This window comes from Orbicella franksi, chromosome 14 (assembly GCF_964199315.1).
Source record: "Orbicella franksi chromosome 14, jaOrbFran1.1, whole genome shotgun sequence".
Taxonomy (NCBI): Eukaryota; Metazoa; Cnidaria; class Anthozoa; order Scleractinia; family Merulinidae; genus Orbicella; species Orbicella franksi.
The window spans coordinates 1,216,721-1,231,720 of record NC_138158.1 but is presented as its reverse complement, the minus strand read 5'-3'; the positions used below and the strand labels follow the sequence as shown (position 1 = coordinate 1,231,720).

Genomic DNA, 15,000 nt, shown 5'->3' with positions numbered 1-15,000 from the left:
ACTACAGATACTTCTTGTTGAATGCAAGATAATTTACTGATCACATAGTTTGGACCAAGACGGAAAATAGTAAATCTCACCTTCGCCGTGTCCGTTTTTCTGTCACCGCGACGCTTGTCAAAATGTTCCAAGGCCATTTTACTCAGAGCAAGTTTTAACCGGTTACGACCGCTTCCTCCGTGTTGGTATTTGTTGTTCATGTAATTTATTGTTTCCTGTGCGCTTCCAAAACAACTCATTCGCCGCGACGTAGCGTACGTTGCCAGTGCAAAGTTGAAGTCAGTTGATTCATGGCTTAGTCGTTTCAGCATTGCTCGCACCACGGTTTTTATGTTTTCAGCCGTCGCTGAGGAAGTGCCTTGACTGTCTTGGATCAGAACAATCAAATCCGCCTTGCTGTGGCAAACAGGACTGTCTGTAATTGGACATTATTAGTAGATCTAGTAAGGATTCACAAGGTACTCTTAAAATATTAATCAGTTCCAAGTCTCTTGATCAACTTTGCGTCAATAAATTAAGTTGTTCACACCTTTAGTTGTCATCGCATGTTGTTCCAGAGGGTGCCGGTTTTATTGCAAGTTAGTTCTAAAGCATGGCTGTCGTTTTAAATGCGTTCGATCCGTTGAGTTTGCCAACCGAGGATCTTTTATTGTTTTCATCTCCCATCCCAAGAGAAAGAGAAGCCGACTGACGTATTCGTTTGCCCAAGTGGGTTGAAAATAATAATAATAATAATAATAATAATAATAATAATAATAATAATAATAAAGTTTTTTGGGCGCATTTAAAAAACGCAATGCGCTCACATTACTATAAAAAATAAATTAGTTAAATCCTATAAAGTATTTCTAATAACAGTAATAAATAAAATAAATGAAATAATTAATTAAAATACAGTTTCTCATAAAATAAAATAAATCAGAAGTAGGATTTCCGAAACAAGAATGTTTTGAGGGCAGATTTAAAAGACGAAAGAAAATGTGTTTTTTTCCCCCCTCGGAAAATGACGTCATTCTCAGAGAGTATGAACGACATTGAATTTCAACGATTTATGGAAGTTGAATATATAGTGGGCGTTTCTACAAAGGTCTGACAAGTTGATTAATCGGTTGACTACACCAGGCTACAGACATTTACACTATTTTGCTTTATGGGAAAGTCTTCATGGTTCGTATTTAGAAACCTACATAACATTGATATTTTCAACGATTTTGCTTCAAACGAAAACGTGCATGGTATATAACGAACTTAAGTGTTTTTCGGCTTAGCAATGCAAAGATTTAGATTTTTGAAGGAACTTTGCACTCAATTGGTGTTTTCAGTATATCAAAAGTTTACTAAGAAATGGGAAATAATTCAATATATTCAAAATTGTTCAAAATCATTCAAAGTATTTCCGTATAAGTATGAATCATTTCGTCCTGGAACTAAATCGTACCTGTGATATTACACTGCTGATATGAGATCTTGGTGGTGTCAATCTCATTTTTGTTGTGTCCCATACAACGAACCATTTCCAGCTCACAGAGACATAAAGCATGCCTACACTGCCTCTCCTCATCACTTCCTTCACGATATTCACTTAATGGAGCTACAGCAATAAGGATAAAGCACGTCTGACTAATAGTGTTAATTATCGATTACTATTGATAACTTGCTGATATTAGTCATGCAGTATTTCAGCATTCACAATAATGAAGGAGTAACTGAATTAGACAAAATTTGTCGTCGAGTAACCCAGCCTATTGCTAGGGTTAGGGTTCGCTTCCTTGCTGAGATAAATTTGGCTTCCTTAGGCGAAGAGTTCTCACCTAGTTTCTCCTAACATCTTATAATCAAAGGAGAACCAGACTTATAACAACAAAGAAGCACCAACTTCAAATGCTAGGAGAAGTATCGAAATGTTACGAAACAGAATAATACTGATCCGGCTTGTTCCAAACAAAGAAGACTTAGCTAAAAGACAAGTAACATACATTTCTCTTTAACATTATCCAGGTAACTGCAAACCACTAGAGATATTATTATTATTATATGAGATACTTCGCACGCTCCGATTGGTCAAAAACCCATCGTTTATCGTACCGGTAAATACGTGGTTTCCGATACGCAGCACTACGTGAGAACTAAAGAAAATGAGAACACTAGCAAAAACATAAGCTTTATGTATATCTTTGGCTAAGTTGACTGGCTGAGATTTCAATAACACGGATATATTTTAATTCAACATACACTTGGAAATTTGTAAGGAAAAACAGGACCAGAATTTGGCCGCGATATATGCTTGATCTTTTTAAATTTCCATGGTCAAAATGTTACGACGATTCCCTTTACGCTTGAGTTTAGAAGAAATTGCTTTCCACGGTCTACTTAACACTGTCGCAGTTACTCCTTGAATTGTACACTCCACTCGGTCTAATTGCTATTATTTATTATTAGCATCATCATTGTCATTGTCGTTATTGTTACTACCTTAATTGGTTAAGCGCTAAAGATACTTACAACATTTATTGGCAGCTTTGTTGAATTTGAAATCTTTGGTCATAAACAACGTTCCTCCATTGACTTTACACTTGTCCGCATCTTTAAGTAGGGCTTCCTCACAAAAATCATGAACTTTGCAGCAGCTGAAGAAAAAAGTCAAAGAAACAAAGAAATGAAACGGAGAAAAGGTAGAAGTGGGCACAGATTAGTTCAAGTTCAAGTCATAGTTATATTTATATGTATTTGATTTTAAGTGCTGGGTGTTCCTAATCAATAGGCTCCCTGCAGGGCCAGTCGATCAGTAGTGACGACGTCTATGAGGTTGTTAATGGATCGATGGATTGATTGAAGTTCATTCTATTTACACTTGAAAGAAAGAGAAAGCAAGTCAAAAAGGAAAGGAACTTGTTTTTGGTTTCTTGTTTTACTTTTGCCATTTATAAATATATGTACAACATATCAATGAATATTAGGCAACAAAGCCCAGGGAATAAGCCAATAAGGATAATGTAAAGGAACGGTAGGGAAGAGAAAGATCACGATGTGTATATGGTGAGTGTTAAAAGAAAAAAAGAAAAAATTTAAGCTTACGCTTGTATTTTATTTGGACAAAAATTTCATATTCGTGACAATTTTGATGACGTCCAGAGGCGTTGGTTATTAACGCTCGCTCGAAGGAAAAAAGTCAGGGTCTTGCCATAATTTATGAAAGTAAAACTGACAGTGAACGTTCGTCCTTCCTTCCGAAAATTACCCTTAAACTGGGGACTGGAAAATATCCCCCAAGTTCCGAGAAATCGAGCCAAAGTTGGTCAAAATCACGATGCGCGTAATGAGGTCTCGGCAACTCTTTCAGTCTTAAAATGAAGTGGGGCTATATTTCGGCTAAAAGCTCGAAATCGAGCGTGCGATCGTTTTACCTGTGTCTATTTCTCTGCAAACCAAGGCCATCAGGAGTTAGTTTAAAGTCTCTGGAACTGGAAAATATTCTCCAAGTTCCGGGAAATCGAGCCAAAGTTGGTCAAAATCACGATGCGCGTAAGGCGGTCTCGGCTACTCTTTCAGTCTTAAAATGAAGTGGGGCTATATTTCGGCCTAAAAGCTCTAAACCGAGCGTGCGATCGTTTTACCTGTGTTCATTTCTCTGCAAACCAAGGCCATTAGGAGTTAGTTTAGAGTCCATGGGACTAGAAAATATCCCCCAAGTTCCGGGAAATCGAGCCAAAGATGGTCAAAATCACGATGCGCGAACGGCCGTCTCGGCTACTCTTTGAGTTTTAAAATGAAGTGGGGCTATATTTCGGCCTAAAAGCTCGGAACCGAGCGTGCGATCGTTTTACCTGTGTCTATTTCTCTGCAAACCAAGGTCATCAGGAGTTAGTTTAGAGTTCCTGGGACTGGAAAATATCCCCCAAGTTCCGGGAATCGAGCTAAAGTTGGTCAAAATCACGATGCCGGTAAGGCGGTCTCGGCTACTCTTTCAGTCTTAAAATGAAGTGGAGCTATATTTCGGCCTAAAAGCTCGGAACCGAGCGTGCGATCGTTTTACCTGTGTCCATTTCTCTGCAAACCAAGCCCATCAGGAGTTAGTTTAGAGTCCCTGTTACTGGAAAATATCCCCCAAGTTCCGGGAAATCGAGCCAAAGTTGGTCAAAATCACGATGCGCGTAAGGCGGTCTCGGCTACTCTATCAGTATTAAAATTAAGTCGGGCTAGATTTCGGCCTAGAAGCTCGAAACCGAGCGTGCAAATATTTTTCCTCTGTTTATTTCACTAAAAATAAAGGCCATGAGGGGTTAATTAAGAGTCCATGGGACTGGAAAATATCCCCCAAGTTCCGGGAAATCGAGCCAAAGATGGTCAAAATCACGATGCGCGTAAGGCGGTCTCGGCTATTCGTTGACTTTTAAAATGAAGTGGGGCTATATTTCGGCCTAAAAGCTCGGAACCGAACGTGCGATCGTTTTACCTGTGTCTATTTCTCTGCAAACCAAGGTCATCAGGAGTTAGTTTAGAGTTCCTGGGACTGGAAAATATCCCCCAAGTTCCGGGAAATCGAGCCAAAGTTGGTCAAAATCACGATGCCGGTAAGGCGGTCTCGGCTACTCTTTCAGTCTTAAAATGAAGTGGAGCTATATTTCGGCCTAAAAGTTCGGAACCGAGCGTGCGATCGTTTTACCTGTGTCCATTTCTCTGCAAACCAAGCCCATCAGGAGTTAGTTTAGAGTCCCTGTTACTGGAAAATATTCTCCAAGTTCCGGGAAATCGAGCCAAAGTTGGTCAAAATCACGATGCGTGTAAGGCGGTCTCGGCTAATCTTTCAGTCTTAGAATGAAGTGGGGCTATATATATTTCGGCCTAAAAGCTCCAACCGAGCGTGCGATCGTTTTACCTGTGTCCATTTCTCTGCAAACCAAGCCCATCAGGAGTTAGTTTAGAGTCCCTGACTGGAAAATATTCCCCAAGTTCCGGGAAATCGAGCCAAAGTTGATCAAAATCACGATGCGCGTAAGGCGGTCTCGGCTACTCTTTCAGTCTTAAAATTAAGTGGGCTATATTTTGGCCTAAAAGCTCTAAACTGAGCGTGCGATCGTTTTACTTGTGTCCATTTCTCTTCAAACCAAGGCCGTCAGGAGCTAGTTTAGAGTCCCCTGGACTGGAAAATATACCCCAAGTTCCGGGAAATCGAGCCAAAGTTGGTCAAAATCACGATGTGCGTAAGGCGGTCTCGGCTACTCTATCAGTATTAAAATTACGTTGGGCGAGATTTCGGCCTAGAAGCTCGAAACCGAGCGTGCAAATATTTTTCCTCTGTTTATTTCACTAAAAATAAAGGCCATCAGGAGTTAGTTTACAGTCCCTGGGACTGGAAAATATCTCCCAAGTTCCGGGAAATCGAGCCAAAGTTGGTCAAAATCACGATGCCGGTAAGGCGGTCTCGGCTACTCTTTCAGTCTTAAAATGAAGTGGGGCTATATTTCGGCCTAAAAGCTCTAAACCGAGCGTGCGAGCGTGTGTCCATTTCTCTTAAAACGAAGGCCATCAGGAGTTCGTTTAGAGTCCCCGCCTGGCAGAAGATTATTACAATTTGGTTTACCATGCACCACTCACTAAGCAAGGTCAAATGCGCAAGTTTGCAGACTAGGAAGAAATTGCCGTTACAACCCTTTTTTCGTGTTTCAAATTCGAATCGCACTGGATTTATTTACATGCATACTGCAAAACCTTCGTAACATTCAATGGAAAAAAATTCTGACTAATCCAGCTTGCTTTTATCATAAAATCATAATTTCCATGTAAGAAGGTAATTTTTACTCCAATAGCACTGTTGCTTTTTGAATTCCACGGTATAAAACAAGGTCATACTTACTAATCAAAGTTGTCCACGTATTTTCCGTGTCCACGTTGACCACACCAACAACCGTAAGTGTAAAGATTACAAACGTTAGGTCTGCCTGTCACGTCTTTTATCAATTGTTCCATCAGAGTTGTTCTTGGTACTACAGGTATACCTGGACACGCCCTTCTCTCTCCTTTCACTTCTGAAAAGTACATTATTAAAACACTTCCAAAATTTTGGGAATTTCATTACATAGTGTGGCTCCTTTAGATAGCACGTTTTTGCTGAGGTCAGCAAAAAAAATCTTAATTTTGTGGAAGAAGTTAAAAAGTCGATTCCTCCCGAGTTTTTTTAAATAAGAAAGCTGACGTAGGTGTTTTCATCAGAATATATCGCATTTGAAACCTGATGACTTCAAAATTCAGAAAGATCAATATACTTATTTCTCATGGTTCGTAATAAATTAAACGTCCCCTGCTAGAAACAAACAAAATCATGTTTTTCATTTATCTAATATAGCAATGTATGTGAAAAATTTGATCAGATAAATAGATTTTTCGCTTTTTGCAACGAAATTGAGATTTTGCTCACTTTTTCCTGACATTAGCTCTTGGTGTTTCAAATAGATCAATTTAAACCACATAATATCAAATTTCTATATAGAAGAAAAACATGTCTTGATTGAGAAAATCTGCAGAAATTTTAATTCAGTTATAGTGGAAAATTAAAATCCAATTTGTGATTCATTGCCCACTGTTAAATTCCGATCCTCTTTTTGGGACTGATCGCTCATTAGGTTCTTCACATCAGACAAGACTTAGGGGTAACATCTTGTGGGAAGTAAGGCATTAAGTTATCAATCAAAATACAGTTTTTTGATTCGAGGAGCAACATAACAAAAAGGTAGCTCACGAAAACAGAATATCAGCTGGCTTGTACAAATAATGATGACAACTTACCCTCAGCCAGACCAGTTTCGGTTAGTCGATGGTGCAAGGAAGACAATGTATGACCTTGCAAAAGAAACGTTTTTATGTTCAAAATTGTTTAACTCCATTATCAACATGTTCTTTTCCTTAAATACGTGGTGAAGCAAGAGTAACCAATATTTGTAAAAATTATTAAGAGATTAAACAAATAGATGGCTAGACAAATAAAGTAACTTGTTAATGAGAGTGACCGACTAAGTACTGGTCTATATGGAGAAAGGCTACAGCGAAAAATTTGAAAACGCAAATGGTAGCTCAAAGGTGACTTAATGGTAATGCTTCTTCAAAATTCTTCCACACTATTATACATTCTATACCACTGATTAAAAACGCATAAAATTTCCATGATCCGCTATTTTTTATTATCTTTAGTAATGTTATTCCAAAAACAAAACACCAAACAAAATTTTTAAACGAAAAAAGCTTCAAATGGAAAACCCGTATTCCAAATTAAATTAGAAAAAAAAAATAGATTTTATGTTTTATTCTCAAATTTTCCTCCTCTCTGTTTTGTTTGGTGCTCTTGTTTTTTCGTAACATGCATCAAATTAAGGAAGAAAAACGTTACCAAAGTGCAAACTCATTAGAAATATTGTCCATCCCACAAAAACGGCGAAGACAATCTTCATCTCTGTGCTGAGCAGAAAAACCACGACAGGTGGTTAATGACGTCACAGTACAACTTGTCAATTCGAAATATCACTAGTTTCACAAGATACAAGTGTCTGCAAGTAACACAGCTTGAACAGCAGTAAAATATATTTACTGGCATGAATTGTTCTAACCTGACATTGTCATGTAAAATCATGTCAGTGCAATTACAGTGGTATTTCGATAACAAAACAGGAAGTCTAAAATGATTAACCTTAATTATCTATAAAGAAAAAAAAGGTAAATATAAGAAGAAACCTATGGTTCTGAGTTATTATCGACAAAAATATAAAGTGGGAATTTTATTCGATCTACTTCTACTTAACAAATTGATGCCTGCTTTTTATGCCTCTGTGCTGTAATCGATGACATGCAGTAAAATGTTTGGCAAAATTGACGAAATGGCGCGAGTGAGGGCGAGTGTGTCTGTACTCTTATTCATGATCAGGGGCCAGTAAGCGTGAGAGAAATTTGACACAGAAAACCAAAAAGATTAGACAAATTTGAACAAATTAGCGTTTTAAGTCCAAAAACGTCCTATTTAATTTCAAATATATAACCCTTAGCTAATTAATCAAAATTCTAAAACATCTATCTTGAAAACAATGCTTTCATAGGAAAACGACTCAGGTGTAGTCAGCGCCAACTAATAGAGACCAAAGTGGTCAACTCGCACTTAATTATTCTTTGGTAACTTTCCAGCTTTAAGAAAACCTTATACAAAGCCTCGTGATCTCCGATGGTAGATCTCCGCAGGGTGTTTTTGTTATCTCTTGTGGGAAATTTAGTCTCTCTCTTAATATCTTTTATTCGCTTTTTTAGAACCAAGCTGCCAGTGAAACGCTTTACTTGAAAAAACAAAAAGAAATAACGTTTATGTAATCTCAAGATAACATTTTTTTTTTTATTATGTCAACCTGGGTGTTGTCCATTTTTATAGTTTCCAAAATTGTAAAATTCTCACACTTTTTTCAAGTCGTTGAATGGCATATTACACAATTGGGAATCCTTATGTGATATAAGGCCAGATTGCCATTATCATTTCGATGGTAGCACGACTTCAAATGCGATGTTTGACGAGTTAGCCGAAAGGTCTCTGATGAGTCCCTTGGCCGGGACGAAATAAACTTGTGAAAGGCTAGCCTTTGTAAAATTCTCACACATTTTCCAAAATGTTTACCGTGTATTTAAATAATCAATTCATGTCTTTTGATTTATCGCGATTTCTCACTGATAGAAAAACAGACTTGTGGCACTTAAGATTACTGTCCCTCAATAGCTGTTCTGTCCCGAAATTGGTTCTTCTAACTGATTTTGTGCTTTTGTGGACAAACTATTGTCATTTCCAAAGGATGGATAAATATCACTTAATGGAAGGAGTATAAATATACTGGGGAAAAAGCACAGCAAAACGAAACAAATATGTGAAAGAATCAAATTTGGACATACCTTACGCTAAAAACAGTGAACTCAATTTGTTTTTTAAGTTCTTTCGTTGGTGAAGTGTTCCTCAATGTCTGCTAAGCTCCTACAGGCTAATGCCAGTTCACAAAAATATCAATTATAAGGTGATTGCAAAACATTAAACCACCCAGACACTTAATTTTTAATGATATGACAAAAAGTCAAACTTCAACCTTCAAAACGAAGCAGGCAGGAATATTCTAAAGGACGTGCATTCCGGTTCTCTGACGTATGGTTTCTTGAAGATACAAGTTAATAAGGTAATAGTAGCTCGTTTTATTTCTGGGAAAGTGCTTTCTAAACATTGGATTTCTATGGAATAACAATCACTTTTAATTTTTGCCAATATTATCGCTTGAGAACGAAAAAAAGGTTTCATAGCATCTCCAAACACCGAGAAGAGAGCTAAAAATATGATACGCAGCACAGTATCTTTAAACTGGGGAAAAAGAAGCAAACAGAAAGTAAACAGAGAATTAAAATCCTAGAAATATCTCATAATTAAGGAAACACCAGAAAAGTCACCGTCACAAGGAGAGACTAATTTGATTTAACTTAAAAATGAACCACTTCGAATGATAAACCGTGTTGCTTGTTCAAATTATTTTGTATATCCAAGCTTATGTACTCGACAGTCCTTTTCATTTCAGTTCAGGTCTTAGAAACTTCTAATTTACAAATTGCTTAGTCTGGTGCCCATTCCTCCGTTTACTGAAGGCGAAGTCTTATTAACCTGCCAAGAGGGCAAATACCTGCTTATGTCACACTTACTCAGAATATATGAGAGTTGCGATCACGAAACACTCAAATCGAACACCAGTTTTCGTGTTTGACACATATAAACTTTTAAACTGAACCATTTGGAACAGGAAGAAACATTTTTTCTACCATTTCAGTATTTTTAATTGAGAGCAATTTGAATAACATTGTTTTCTCTTAAAGATGTTTAATAAGTAAACATACTGCTCTCTTCACTCTGCTCTCTTCGCTAAGTAGTTTGTCATGCTGCAGGCAGTGTGAAAAGACATGAACCTAGCCAAGCATACAATGCAAAACCTGTAGACTATAAAATATTCGTTGTGGAGCTAGGACAGAGTCATATTCTTGCGAACCTTCAGTAAGTTAGATTACTTTTTCGCTTGGTACATTTTCAGTCTAAAAGTCAAGAGGTAAACTTTACTCCAATTCCAACGCAAGGTACAGGTGTATCATCTTACTTAGTATTCGCGTTTTTTGATATTTGTTTCGATTTTATCTTTGTTAACATTATTATTCAACTTGGATCGTAATTGGAAGTCGGCAAAAAGATGTAGTCATTTTTAAACCTAATTCTATAGTGTTTTAATTTAGGTTGAAGATGAAGTCAGGGGTGGTTTTCAAGTTCATCGTGATGTTCTTTCTTGTTTTGTATCTATCAAAAGGTTAGAGCTCTCGAATTGTTTTTCATTTATTTCATAGTTAGGGAGAATTTCGTTTGGCTAGGACTCAGTTATTCGCATAAATTAACCAGTTGCAGTCAATGCAGCTAGGGGTGGACGCGGGATTGTCGTAAATTACATAAATTCCAGTTCAAGTATGGAGTTCGAGTTAAAACATCGAATTACCAACTCGTACGAGCCAAAGTAAACCAACCTTATCAGTTACTAAAGCGAGAAAGTAATCAGCAGGGAGGCCGACAGAATTGACCAAAGCTTGTCTAAAAAGATGGCTGGTTAATACTGCTTGCCCAGCCTATTTTCAGCAACTGCTTGCTTTTTGTCGAAATACAAGCTTTTTCTTTCAAAGCAACGCTTACGAGTCTAACGTAATAGCTCGAGGCATCTTCGCCTACTGATAAATTCGTGGCCCACTGTCCGCTGGTACTGATAATTCCGAGGAGAATAGGGTGCCAAGCGAAACTCTGCAGGTAGTTAGAGAAAACTCATTCAAATCATAAACACTGCCATCTGCCACAGATAGACAAGAAGACATGAATAAGTCCCGTTATAACGAGAGAGGGGGCCTTTGTGCACCACGAGCCAATTGAGAAAAGTATTTGAGATTTGTGAAAATTTGTGGCTATTTGTTCCTTGTTTTTTTGGGCTCATTCCTCGTGTCGTAGACAGAATTCTTGTGGAGTCCATTTGACGCAAATCCAAATCCGTGTTGTGCTTCGGTAATCCAAAGCTAGGTTACATATAGACCATACTTCATTCTTGGACGCCTCTCTTTTGACGTGGACCTGGCTTCCAAAAGTAGGTTTCAGCTGTAGATATGTTCGTATATCTAACGAACATATCTAAAGTAAATTCTTGCTTAAGCAGTCCTATTCACCTAGTATTTAATGGTCAGTTCTTGCTTGCTTGCTCTTCGTAGTCAGCTAGGAACGTTCCTGTTTTACATTCGAGTACCTTGTTTAGGTCCACCCAGTTCTCACTCACGGCCTGGTCAGAATCTGCAGTTAGCATATAACCTTGTGTCCTGTGGTTAGAAGCAGCTGGAAGATGTGAAAGACATGTGTAGGATAAAAGCTGCTCGAGAATTTAAAATAGGCCCTTCATTACCTCCAATCACATTGTAGCGGTTGACATTAACAAAAAGTTGGGCTTATTTCGGAAGGTTATAATCAAAGAGTGACTACATATCACGCGTTCCTGCTCTAACGATTCATGTATGGAATACGAATTTAGAAAACCATTGTTGTTGGTTGAATATTTCAGCGACAAAAGGTTCAAGTAGCACCAGTAATGTGAACAACTGTTACACCTTCCATGACGTTAACAGTACATGGAACGAGGCCCGTGACGCATGTCATGACATGGGAGCTCACCTAGTCACCATGGAAACGACAGACGAGTGGAACAAAGTGAAGGGCTTCATCGCAGAAAAAGTTAAGGAGGCCGGAAGTTACACTCACTATTACGTTGGACTGCGTAAAGAAGGTGGAATATGGAAATGGACTGAGGGAGAAACTCCTGGTGTGACTGTGGCCGCAGATGACAGCCGCTGGCAGAGAGGCCAGCCTGATCCTCACCCAGATGAACTTTGTGGGGAAATCTGGTATCCTAGTAGTGGGATCAAAGGGTTTAATAATATCTTTTGCAGTCATACGGTTCAAGGAACCGGAGCACTTCCACGTGGATATATCTGTGAAGGTTATTAAAGGTTTCTTTTAAAACCAAAATTAACTGTGAGTTCACCTTACTTATCACTTGAAATCTTTGAAATCAATATAAAAAGTTGTAAATTGTAAGCTGAATTTTACTTATTTATTTATTTATTCATTCATGAAGAAAACACTTACAGTACAATAAAACATAGAGTAAAGTAAATTCCATACAAGAAGAAAACTACGGCACTTTGTGGACTACAATTGATATAGAAATAAATTAATGCAAGGCGTACTGATTAGAAATTTGAAAATCATGACACTGACAGTAACTAAATTAATTTGTCCTATTGAGACGTTAGTGTTTGCAAAATTTCTGTAACAAAATCTTTTAATATAAGGCATTTCCATTTCTCATTAAAGAGCTGGGCAGTTTTGTTTTTTATTGCAATGTACCTTCCAGTCATTATGTTTTCCCGAAGTTGTTTCTTAAACAGCGAGAAGAGTAAAGATTGCTCATTCAGGTTACATTTATAAATGAAGTATTTTGCCAACAACAAAGCCAAGCTTAGGGGTTGATGGTGCTTGAGTGGGTTTGTAGGTCCGTATAAAATTGTCGAGTCTGACAACCGAATGTTTTCACTTGTGACTTGCGACCACCAGTCAAAAAATCCATTCCAAAATAAAGCTACATGGGAACACTTTCAACATATGCTGGATTGTATGCTGTTCACTTTTACATAGATAGCATATATCATCAGCCATTATGTGGGCTCTTTTAAGTTTGTCTTTAGCGTAGATAATATTGTGGTTTATCTTGAATTGAAACATTAACTTTGTATTTTCCGTAATAGAAAAAGGCCGTTTATATAATTTTGGATTTTCAGAAGGCTCCACTCCGTAACTAATAATTCTATTTTCATTGGAAGGTGGTTGAAATTTGTTCTCAGCAATTATTTTGTGCAGAGTAGCGTTGGAAAGATTTTCTTCATTGTCGTACCAGTTCATTGTAAGCTGAATAAAGGGACTAGATTACAAAGGAACAATTGTTTCTACATTTTTTTAAGACCATGAAAATTAATTTTCGGATCAATTCAATAGACTTCGGGTTTTCTTTATTTGTTCTCCTTGGCCAAGAAGAAAGTGGTGTAAGTGTCAAATTTTCTGTCTTTGGTGACAGCCTCGCCTGTTGTATTTTCAGTTAACAGTTCTGTAAACTACTGAGGTAGCGGCTTTCCTAGAGTATGGAACCAATGTTTGATGGGATTTCTCCCGTGAAACTCAGAACAAACGTTAACCATGTGACCAAGACAGTGGCGGATCTAGGGGAGGGGCCCAGGGGGCCCAGGTCCCCCCTTATTTTGGGTGATAAAAGAAGAAATTACTTGCCGGCAGGGCAAGTAAAACAAAACCGCCCCCACCCCCCCCCCACCTTAGCTCAAAGTCTGGATCTGCCACTGCAAGAACATTAGCTAAGGCCAGAACCACTTCAGTAGAGATATCACAATAGAAGTAAATTCCAGTCCAAAGTCAGATCTGGAAGAGAAAATGATCTGGGAACTTAAGATGCGTTTCATGCTGAAGATGAAATAATAATCACAATGTCCCGAGTACTATGAGGAAAACCCAGTGTAAGGAATCCCACCCCCCCCCCCCCCCAAAAAAGAATCAACCAACGTCTGATGTAGGCGAAGAGTAGAGGATCTGGTCGTAACCCGACTTGTAATCTATCATGACAGGCAAATTTTTATGGATTGCGGTGAGAAAATAATACAGCTATTTGTCATTTATTCATCCCTAACATTCGATGTTATTTTTTTTTTGTTATATTCCCTAAGCCTCGATTTAATATCTCTTAAAAAACCAATCAATATGCTTTTTAAAAGATCCTCGGCACGAGACACAAATATTGGAATTATTGACTTGGCAATAAAAATTTTGTTTTCCCTTGCTATTTTATACTGGTAGTAGTTCTTACTAAAGCTTCCCTCGTTTTTTTGCGCCGATTGGAAACTGAACATTATTGTATGAACTAAAACTTGCACTTCTTTTTTTTGTAAACCATATCATTCATAAAGTTCCCACGAAAACACTGGAAAGCTAGGGTCCTATCATTTACATTTGCATTAGGATTATTGCATAGTCATAGATTACTCAATACAGAGAAGCGAACCGAATTACAAGATTCCAAACGTAAAACAGGCGATCGGAAGGGTATTTAGTCTCAATTGAACATTGTGTTAATATCTACAACACGTGCGAAGCGACACGAACGATCGTTTAGCTAGAATTCTCGCTTCAAATTTCGAGAAAACTACTTTCTCCGTTACTTATACGATAACTTTTAAGTTGTTTTCCCTCTAAAATCCATCTTCAGGAGCTTTGAAATCGTTTTCAATTTGTTCTGGAATGTCCACCATTTTGAAGCGAAATTACTTGGTCGTGCTAGAATCGTCATGTAGGCCATATTAGGTGTCCTAGCTCAACTCACCGAAACATTAACACATTAACCGGGACCACCGTGCGCGCCTAGTTCATTTATCCCCCTGGCTCGACTTTAAGCACATATCTTTTCCCTAAGTTATTTTAAGTTATTGTAATTTTCTTTGCAAATGTGTATTAAGTGTCTAGGGTAAATAAAGCATTGTTGTTGTTGTAGTTGTCAAATAGGGATCGATTCGCATACTACAGATACAACCAATATTTCATTACTTCTTTATGCCCGGAGTACTATTAATGCCTCCTCGGGTTTTAGCCATTGGTATATTCCTTTTATCACTTGTGCATTTTATTTCAATGACTGTCAAGTAGGTTGCTTGCAGGGTTTGTCCCCAGGGAGGTGGGGATGAGGACAATTGGAATACACTGATCGATAAAGCTTTGGGTCGGTTTGTATCCTATCCTCTACCTCTAAGGTGGCTCAAAATAGTTCCCAGCACATTCCAAAAAGTAGATTTTGATGGCTCATTATAATCACTCTTTGT

General features: G+C 38.0%; 2 protein-coding genes across 2 annotated transcripts in view; one reads left to right on the top strand and one right to left on the bottom strand.

Moving 5' to 3' along the window:
* LOC145468700 (uncharacterized) overlaps nt 1–484 on the bottom strand; it is a 2,149-nt gene extending 1,665 nt beyond the window's left edge. The window contains exon 1 of the mRNA XM_081452405.1: nt 81–484. Coding sequence (XP_081308531.1) covers nt 81–311 — 231 coding nt within the window. The 5' untranslated portion in view covers nt 312–484. The remainder of the gene's footprint in view (nt 1–80) is intronic.
* A 10,452-nt stretch (nt 485–10,936) lies between these two features.
* On the top strand, nt 10,937–12,082 carry LOC145468648 (perlucin-like protein). Its single transcript, XM_081452364.1, has one exon. It carries the CDS (start codon nt 11,726–11,728, stop codon nt 12,068–12,070), a length of 345 nt encoding a protein of 114 aa, XP_081308490.1. The 5' UTR covers nt 10,937–11,725; the 3' UTR covers nt 12,071–12,082.
* The last annotated feature ends 2,918 nt before the right edge of the window (nt 12,083–15,000 follow it).